This window comes from Brassica oleracea, chromosome C2 (genome assembly GCF_000695525.1).
Source record: "Brassica oleracea var. oleracea cultivar TO1000 chromosome C2, BOL, whole genome shotgun sequence".
Taxonomy (NCBI): Eukaryota; Viridiplantae; Streptophyta; class Magnoliopsida; order Brassicales; family Brassicaceae; genus Brassica; species Brassica oleracea.
In genome coordinates, this window is record NC_027749.1 from 3,870,708 (window position 1) to 3,880,299 (window position 9,592).

Genomic DNA, 9,592 nt, shown 5'->3' on the forward strand with positions numbered 1-9,592 from the left:
TTTTTTTATTTATAAACACTATTTTATTATTTTTTGTATTTATAAAAACTATTTTTAAATATACAAAACGTTCTTTGTATATAAATTCGTTTTTTGGATTTATAAAAGATGATTTCATATTTTAAAATTAATTTTGTATTTATAAAACATTTTTTTATTTATAAAAACTATTTTATTATTTTTTGTATTTTAAATATGTTTTCTATTTCAATTTTAATTTTATATTTTTGAATTTCAATTTAAAAAAATAAATTTATAATTTTTTTTTTGAATTTTGGAAATATTCCGAGGAAGTGTATCCCTCGGAATATTCCGACGACATATTCCTCGGAATATTCCGAGGAATTTCCGACGAAAAAAGTCCTCGGAATATTCCGAGGAAATTCATTTCCTCGGAATTCCGTCGGAAATTTCCGAGGGATTTCCGAGGAAAGATGAATTTCCGAGGACTTTTTTCGTCGATATGTCGTCGGAATAGCGTTATTCCGACGACATACCGACGATTTTTTCCCTCAGTATGCCGCTGTTTTCTTGTAGTGTACATTTAGGGGACAGAGCGAAGCGACAATAAAGGCGACTAGGGTTTCGTCGTTACTGTCTCTACCATCGGTGTAACCTCACGTCCACCAACGAGAATCTTCTTCTTCCTTCCTCCTCTTTCTTTCTGTCATGGCTACGGTAGTACTTGCTCAGTTTTCAGCCTCGACGTGTCCGGTTCCAGATTCAGATCCAGATCCGCCATTCACCTTACTCTCAGATCTACTTGATGTGGCTCCACCTCCAGAACCTCCAGACCCTCTTGACCCATCAGATTCGTTTCTTCCTCTATGTCGACCTTACATCCTTGAAGCTTCAGCCTTCTATCGAATATCTCGTTCTAGCTTTGACGCTTCAACTCTTGTGTCTTCTGGAATGCAACTATCTACTGCTTTGTGCAGTCCTATTCTCGGGGAGAACCCATGGTTACCTTTTGCTGGACCTTTCGCTCCTTGCATCAAGCGTTCACGAGGTTTGGGTTTCTCAGTCTATTGGAGTAAATCACTTATCTTGAAACCTTGCCTTTTGTTAGGTCTTAATTATCTCAATAGGAGTCTCCTTTTACTCTGGAATGAGGATGTTGTGCTCTCTTTGAAGCTCTTTTTACCTCAGTTTGAGGATGTTGCAGGCTATGTGAGTTTCATTAAGAAACTCTATTTACCTCACTATGAGGATATTACACTGTGGTGTACCAGTTTCTTATCTCAGTATGAGGATATTTGGACATTTGCCTTTGTGGTTTTGGTTTCAATTATTTCAGGTTTACTCATTTGGCAGTGATCCTCTTCACAGCTGTCAGCCTTCATAAAGCAGGACTCTGAGTCTGTAGCTGTTTTGGGTGGTCTCTTTCCAAAACTTCCACATGCCTTAAATGGTGTTGGTACATGGGATAGTGTGTCGAAGATGGTTCTTTCAGATACATAAACTATTTCTTCAATTGTTTCCCTTTCAACAATCTTTGATGCTGCTGACCTTCTAATCATGATGGTCCTTGAGACTTTAATGTTTCTCTTTTGTGAAATTGTCTGGAACTGCCAAGATGCAAAGGAAGTTTCTCAAGCGTTGGTGGGTTATGCACTCATGGTTGAAGCTTTGAAGCTACGCTCAGCTCTCCTCAAGGCTAAGGAATTAATCCTCTTTAGTTTCCATATATTCTCAGACTCTCAAGTCTTCATATTTACCCTGCGCTTCGGGTTTGTTTTGAACGAGATCGCAGGTGTTCTCCATGACGTTAGAAGCCTTGCTACTCTCTTCAATCCTCTATCTTTTAGTTTCATTCTTTGTTTTGATAATATCCAGGTTGTTTCTCTAGCAAAGGCTAGCCTTGAATGTATGAATGTTAAAAACTATGTGGTTTAAGTTTAGTTGAATGAAAGAAATGGTTGACAAAAAAAAAGAAATATACAAGGATAACACTCTTCTACGCTAGTGTTTTCCCCTGTTCGGAACTACGCTAGGCGCTAGTCGGGCGGTAACCCCGGGCCTAGCGAGTTACCGAAAAATCGGGGAGTACTCAGAGATTACGCGGGGTCTAGTTTTAAATACAATTTAATATATTTATAATATATTTAGCTAATTTTAAACATGATGATACAAGTTCTTAGACATAAATATATATTTTTTTATGTACAATTTTAAACAATCTCTTTATGATTCGTAAATGGTGGGTTTGGTACGAAAAAAATTCCTAAATGTAGTATGTATGTGTTTGTTTTGGGTTTGATAACTAATTATAATTATTTAGTAATGAAGAATTACATAAAATCTGTCAATAATGAGTAAAAAATAATCAATCGTGTTTTAACTTACACGGACGGAAAAAAAAACTTAGGCGGTCAACGCAGGATTAGGCGGTCAACGCGGAAATTATGCGGTCTTCCGCGGATCAACACCTGGCTACACCGATTTGGACATAATCGTCGTGGTCAACCTCCGAACAGCGTCTAGCCGGCTACGCGGCGGCGTTTTCGAACATGAGTGTTTTCTATTCATTTTAAGATTCGTTTTCATTCACAGTATACGAAACATAGTACACATGAGTACCAGTGAGAGAAAGCACAAAAATGTATAATCGATCATATGCTATCACTATTTCATGAAAAAATCTTTCATTAGCCCCCATTCCTAGATTTTGTGTCCCAACTCACGTGACTACCATCAAGATCATTGAATAGGTTATCTATCTATAATAGATACATAGTATACGCGTGCATGCATTTATGTATCTTATCTATACACTTCTAGTCTCAGACTCAATGTGTAACTAAATATGGTTTTGTAATTGTAACTCGAGAAGGCACAAATTATACTATAAACATAATAATCTCATTCTATTTTAAATCGTCATTTACGCTTTGGACCTGAAACTATAAAAGTAGCCCAAAAGACCAATAACTTCTGAACTGTAAAAATAAACCTCATCTTAGGAGCAACGTACGTAAGTTAGTTCTTAAGATATATGTTGATAGTGAGCAATTTGGTTTTTCAGGATTTGAAGTTGGCAGAGAATGACAAGGAAGAAGAGAGGGACGAGATGAGTAAAAAAGAAGAAGAAGAGAAGCAAGAGATGAGTAAAGAAGAAGAAGACAAGCAAGAGATGACTAAAGAAAAAGGAGAAGAAGAGCAAAAGAAGAGTGAAGAAGAACAACAAATGGAGAAGAATAAGAAGAGAGGCAGTGGATGTTTCCCATGGGTGAGATCAAGACAAAGACAAGCAAGAAAATCAAAGTACATTTCCCCGATTTGTATTCCTCATCTTGTCAAAGGTTGTTAAAAACACCTTAAACACACACAAGAGAATCAACAAACAACAAGAACGAATTAAAAGTGTTGACAAGATTTTTCCCATTTTCTTCTTTGTTTTGTGTTTCACCACCTATAATCTTAATGAGGTTATATATTATTAGTCTTTTCTCTTCATTTAGTTTCTCTTTCTTCTTCTTCATGGTTGTTCTGTTTCTTCTGTGTTAGTGCAAAAAATTGTGTTCATTGTTTTGGTAGTATTAGACTATTAGTGTAAAGAGATGGAAAAAAAACTATATTCTCTAATGGTGTAGTACAGTTCAAAATCCGATTTTGTTCTTGGCTCACAAGTTCTTTTTTTGCAACTCCCTGATGAAAGTATCCTTAGTTCATGCCGATGCTAAAAGCAAACTTGTCCAATCGTGGAACTTTTTCGTTGATTCTGCAGCACCAATGACGATGTCTTGGAGGAAATGAAGAAAGAGTACATGCTTCAAGAAGCGGGCAACTCTGACCAATATAAAGTCCTTGTTATAGATGCTTTTGTAAGATCTGAATCTTTAACCATGGCGTTTTTACAATAAGGGTCAGCTCACTATAAAAACAGTTATAGATTTTGTTTGTTTTTCCATTTCCTCAGTTTCCAAAAATCTACCAAATCTAAGAGATCAGATTGTAAGATGTTTCTCATAACCAAAAAAAAGACAGGTCTGGAAAATTTAGAAGGAAGAAAGCTAAAGGACTTCAAACAGTAGGCTTCCTCATGTTTCTTCCTGCACGAATCACTTCGTCCACCAAAAGCAACTGCGATGCAATCACTGGCCTGCAACACAAACAAATATCTAAATGGCTTGAAACAAAAACCCATAACCATGTTAAAATTGGCTGGTGGGTTCTCCAGCGTTACCCTGAGTTGATAAGTTGGCGTTTCACTGAGTAATTGTCAAAGATACCACCCAATTTAAGGGTTTTAATCAATCAAAATGAAAATTGTATATTCCTACCACCTGAAATTACAATAATTAATTTATTTGTCCTCGACCCACAAAAACCAAAAAAGGAAATTTTATACCAAAAGAGAAAGAAAAAAAAGGAAAGTGATCGATGCCGACGCGCTTATATTAGTTATATATATATCTCACTTACATAACCTTAAGAAGCTTCACAAGTCATTCTCTAAAAAAAAGTTATCTCTTTCTTCGCTGTTTTCAGAACATGATTCGTCCCCATGTGGAGCTGAGCGACTTCAAACATGAGAGACGTTCAGGAAGCTACCCAAACTCAATCATCATCGTCGTCGACACAATATCTGACGAGATTCAAGTTTCTCCAAGCGTTCGCGTAGATATAAGCCTCCCTAGTTTCTTAGGTCGTCACCACATCCGAAGGCTCATCCAAGATCAACTCATCAACCGCCTTTGGTTATCCCCGAAGATCTCAAGGACTGCAACCAAGTTAGGGTTTAGCCGCAGAGAGGTTCTCCAGGATCAATTCGCTAGCCACCGTTGGTTGTCTGATAGATTAGCCCCAGAGATCTCAGAGATTGCAGCAACGTTAGGTTTTGGTTGTAACGGTTTAATTGTGACCATCACTGTCAATATAACCCCTTCTCCATCGAAGGAAGAGGTGTTAAGGAGGATGGTTCAACTAGGGAAGGTGAGCAAAGAGGAGTTGAAGACTTCTAAGATGGAAACAGAACCGTGTTCTATTTGTCTGGATAATTTTGTCTCCAGTAAACATGGTGTCTCTACACGCATGACCTGTTCCCATGTCTTCCATGAAAAATGTCTCTTGGTGTGGTTTCAACGCAAAAACACTTGCCCCTTGTGTCGGACTGTGCTGTACGATCGATTGATGATTGGGAACAAAGGGAGGGAGTAGAAATTAGGGGTTCATCTATTGATTCAAAACTTGGGCCACACGGTTTATATATTGTTATATGTTATAATTTCCGTAACTGATTTGTAAATTTTGTGTGTTTGAATCAGTTCAAGTGGTCTAAATTTTGAATAACATCATTACTTCTTATTACATAAATCTCCAGTCATTCACAATTCAATGGTTTTATTTTAACAAACAACTCTTAAAGTCTTAATACAAAATAGTCTTAATCGACGCCCAAAGGAACTCGCTTTCTTTTTCTCTAACTGGTCTAAAGACTCTACTTTAACGTGAATTGCATACATTACCCACGAGGCCACGGCATAGTATAAGTTGCACTTTAAATCAGATAACTGTTAATTATTTGTTTGTATTATCAGAATTCACCACCTCCAGCAACTATAAAATAACATTTGTTTTCGTTGAAGTTAATAACTATAACTAAAAGCTAAAAACTAAAACTAATTCAAACACTCATCACCTAAGATGCGTAAATATTTAAGCTTACACAAACCAGTCAAATAGGAAACAGGGTGGAATGAAGTGACAAGTGAGTTGCCATATTGGCAAAAGTATCTGATTTGTCAAAGTTGTTCCCTCTTTTCGTGCTCTGGTTAATTGTGTTTTACATTATACAGTGCATTTTGGGAGAGTGCCATAGATTAAGGATTTAATTAAGTCGATATGTGATATTGATGTGAACCAACCTCTCCCACAACTTCATTTTTTTATTTCCAAGTAATTTGGATAAAGTTTACAAAAAAAAGTAATTTGGATAAAATTGACAATATTAATATATTAGTGTGATTGCAAATATCTTTAATTTTTCGTTTAATATTATATAGTTTCCAAAAAGAGGAAAGAGTGAATGAAGGCAACAAAAGTTTATATCATGTAGAGATAAGTGACATAAATCGTTCAATAACGTATAGTTTTCAAAAGAAGAGTGATGACAAACCAAATGTATATCTCATGTCGAGACAAGAGGTATAAACTGTAGTACAAACATTCCATCAAAACGAACCCAACTGGTAATGGTGACAATACTTAAAGATGACCAAAGGAAGTAGTAATCAATGCAAGTAGTCTATGATTATCTGAAACTCACTTCAGCGTTTTAGCGTGCTTTACTATAGATAGCATCAATCTGGTTTTCAAAATTCTCGATCTTCACTTCAGCTCGAGCCCGTACTCCTGCATCGGTTGATTGGCTTACAACAATCTTTAGTGCCGCGACTTTCTCCCGCAGACTTGTAAGCTACACATCAGTTTACCAAAAATAAGTAAAAAGAAAAGTAGATAAATAAAGAAACGTACAATCATTTTTCATAGTAGTCTAGTTCAAGAATATTACCTTCCGGCGTGGCCATCGGTATACCTCTCCTCTCCTGCATATATTTTTAACCGCTGTGGTACATATCCTCAACCTTCTCGCTGCTTCTTCGATGGGAAGATCCCAAAGCTCGCTCATGTCTTTCACTGTTAAGCTCCTAGTCCGCTTCCTCTGTTCTTGTCCTCGGCACATAGAGATCAACCACAAAACCAAACATCAGTGAGTTCACTAAAATTAATGTTCATGAAGGAAAAGAAACATGTTCTTAATCCACATGCAAACCCATGCAGACTCATTTTCTTCCATGCAGACCAGTAATGACTATATACAATACAATTAAAGCGTAGATAACATATTTTAAAACCTAAAATCTAACCATATAGTAAACGGATTCTCCTATGATGATAAATGGTTATAGTTTGAGAAATTAGAGAAAAGAACCTGTGCAGAGAGATTGGTTTGTCTCCTTGGCTTTCCTTTCACAGCAGGGGGCACAGATGTAACATTTAGAGATTCATTAGGCACAGCCAAAGACATTGGAATATCAACACGTGGTGGCAATGTCGACATAAGTAACTGGCTGCTTGTGGTACACGCATTCATAGCTTGGTAGAAATCAGCATTAGTGTCTTGCGTTATTACAAAACCTCCCGCTGCCCTAGCCGCACAATAATCTTCAATAAATTTCTTCACGTCCTCCATCTTCAAATTCATTTGGTATCGAAGTTCGTTTGAACCATCGAATCGTCGACTCTCGATAACCGCATGGCAGAAGTATCCAATCCCTCCAAAGAGATCAAGTCTCATCATCTCCTGACCTGTGTAACCATATAACACGTACAACCACTCAAATAAAGACCAGTGTAACAATAAACAAACATGTAAGAGATGGAAACATATATACCATTAGCATGGACTAGTTGTCGAAGAAGGTTGCAATAGGTGCATAAGAAAAGTCCTTGAGAGATGGTCGGTGTTGGTGTAATAACCGGGACAGGAATCGTCGATGTTCCACCGGTTTCAAAATTCATAGTATTTTCCGCAAAAACGTGAGCATTCGCCTGAAGAATACCGCTCTCTCCGACATTATCACTACCAATCTCTCCTAGGTCAGTATAATCGATGTAGTCGTTGATATCATCACTTAGTGTATCCGACGTGTCCACAGTAAGTGAATCATCATCGATTCTAAGTGATTTAAGATACTCTTTGATGGTGTCCCCATGAGGGTTCAAAACCGAAGGATCTCCCAACAACGCAGTTTTGTTAATCTCCAAGGCTGGCGCAGGAGGAGGGGCAAGAAGAGGATTTTGTCTGAAGGGTAAGTGCATGAGACTTGGATTGGGGTTAGACATGAGGTTCATAAGATATTCTTCAGAGTAAGCGTCATAGAACATATCCTCATCTTCGTTGTCTTGAAGAGCTATTGGTTTTGGATCTCCACCAGCCATTTTTGTTTTGCCCTCTTCTTCTAATTGCTTTCTCTTTTTTTCTTCTTTTGGATGAAGAGACCAAAAAAGGAGAAGAGAAAAACTCTCTCAAGCAGAGTACGATGCTTGAGAGTTGAAGAACAAAGAGTGAGAGGGATGAGAGTTCAAAACAAAGGGAAAGGTTTATGTAGACAGGAGATATATTGTGGCGGTTAGTGGTCGTTATAGTTAGTTAATTGTTTAATCCAACAGATGTGTCTGTTCGGTTAATTGTCTTCCCGCGAGAAATAACTGTCTGTTTTTTTTTTTCTTCCTTGATAAGCAATTGTGATAAGAAAATTTGATAAAACCAAATGCAACATTTTTTTCAATGTAAATAGAGAATCTTTTTCGATTATTACTTTTCTATTATCATGTTCAGCTTAAAAATGTATTTATTGTATGTTTCGATTCTGATACTTTGTTAAACCTCAATTGATATTAATAAAATTAAGTCTTTATTACAAAAAAAAAGAAAAAATAGAGAATCTTTTTCAAAGTGTATGTTGATGTGGATTTATTATTTTTAACAATACTTTTGTATTCAAACTGTATTTGGCACGTGATAATACAAGAACTAAGAACAATAACAATACGATTAGGCATTAACATACAGATTTGTTGAATCACTAAAGTACATACATATACAAAGGCATTGTGAGAGAACTTAAACCCACCATCAAGTTAACAGAGACATTACTATACACAAAATACAATGATGATGTTCTCTCAGAAAGAAGATAATCTAAATCGATTATCTCTTATATAAATTACAACCGAACAAGAGTTATTGGCCAACAAAACTTTATACATTCTTCTAATCTTCCTCCTCTTAATTAACGATAATAAAGATTCGCCCGAACCAATACGTACTACATATACTTGTATACAAAGTACTAACCTGAATAACAATTAACAAGTTAGGTAACGGTAACTGATGTCTTTCTCGTCCCTCCTCTATGTACACTTGTTTGTTTTCTCTCTTTGGTCAACTAAGCCATGGCAGGGATGCTGGAGTTTTGGCGTTCACGGCTCAAGCAATCGAACCCTTCTACTCTAACTGCAGGTGGTGCGAGTCCAAACTTCATTCTGCGGCATCCCCGAGATGAGGATGGAGATGGAAAACTGGTTGATGATGAATTGGGGTGAAGGAAAGGAGAGTTGGGTGAGACTGGAGTGAGTTTCTCATCTCGAAAGCGAGCATCTTGAGCTAATGGGTTAACTGCTATACTTGGAGGTGAACCGGGAAAATAGGGTGGTGGGGATGATGATAGTAACTGCCCTATTGTTCCATTATCCTCCTCCTGTATAGATATAGAGATAATAATTGATATTCCGTGTTTTTAACGGTTTTAAACTCGTTTTGGAGCAAATAAATGGTCGGTTTTAATTAATGTTTTGGTCTATTTGATGCGTTTTGGTGTTCTTAAGTGTAATATGCAGGTTACTAGATAGCTTGAAAGAAAAGAACGCATTCGGGATTTATTCAGAAGCAAGATGGACCGAACAAGAAGTATTGATCGCACAGAGCCACAGATCGACCGATCCGGACAACGTGGATCGACCGATCCCACGCCTTCATGCCCTAGATCGACCGATCCGGTCCATGTGGATCGACCGATCCCACGCT

The 9,592-nt window shown here is 37.2% G+C and overlaps 4 protein-coding genes across 6 annotated transcripts in view; 2 read left to right on the forward strand and 2 right to left on the reverse strand.

The window, feature by feature from the left end:
- Positions 1-3,456, forward strand: part of LOC106327670 (protein MNN4-like) — a 7,029-nt gene extending 3,573 nt beyond the window's left edge. For all 3 annotated transcript variants that reach the window (XM_013765889.1, XM_013765891.1, XM_013765890.1), the window contains exon 5: positions 3,026-3,456. In XM_013765889.1, coding sequence (XP_013621343.1) covers positions 3,026-3,310 — 285 coding nt within the window. In that variant the 3' untranslated portion in view covers positions 3,311-3,456. The remainder of the gene's footprint in view (positions 1-3,025) is intronic.
- A 1,017-nt stretch (positions 3,457-4,473) lies between these two features.
- LOC106326461 lies at positions 4,474-5,161 on the forward strand. The gene has a single exon (XM_013764436.1). The coding sequence runs from the start codon at positions 4,495-4,497 to the stop codon at positions 5,158-5,160; it is 666 nt and encodes a 221-aa protein (XP_013619890.1). The 5' UTR covers positions 4,474-4,494; the 3' UTR covers position 5,161.
- Positions 5,162-6,072: 911 nt separating this feature from the next.
- Positions 6,073-8,094, reverse strand: LOC106325983. The gene is made up of 4 exons (XM_013764031.1): positions 7,398-8,094; positions 6,935-7,311; positions 6,515-6,664; positions 6,073-6,418 (listed from the first exon to the last, which is right to left on the reverse strand). The coding sequence occupies exons 1-4, from the start codon at positions 7,942-7,944 to the stop codon at positions 6,278-6,280; spliced, it is 1,215 nt and encodes a 404-aa protein (XP_013619485.1). The 5' UTR covers positions 7,945-8,094; the 3' UTR covers positions 6,073-6,277.
- A 450-nt stretch (positions 8,095-8,544) lies between these two features.
- The window catches only part of LOC106325173, a 9,088-nt gene continuing 8,040 nt past the window's right edge, over positions 8,545-9,592 (reverse strand). Inside the window, exon 4 of the mRNA XM_013763196.1 lies at positions 8,545-9,266. Coding sequence (XP_013618650.1) covers positions 8,955-9,266 — 312 coding nt within the window. The 3' untranslated portion in view covers positions 8,545-8,954. The remainder of the gene's footprint in view (positions 9,267-9,592) is intronic.

Excerpts from the sequence above, each read along its gene's own strand:
- LOC106326461 (XM_013764436.1), top strand. The coding sequence starts at position 4,495 with ATGATTCGTCCCCATGTGGAGCTGAGCGACTTCAAACATGAGAGACGT.
- LOC106325983 (XM_013764031.1), bottom strand. The coding sequence starts at position 7,944 with ATGGCTGGTGGAGATCCAAAACCAATAGCTCTTCAAGACAACGAAGAT. Across the intron at positions 7,312-7,397 it reads ACAACTAGTCCATGCTAATG|GTCAGGAGATGATGAGACTT; the intron begins GTATATATGTTT and ends ATGGTTACACAG. Across the intron at positions 6,419-6,514 it reads ACCGATGGCCACGCCGGAAG|CTTACAAGTCTGCGGGAGAA; the intron begins GTAATATTCTTG and ends ACTGATGTGTAG.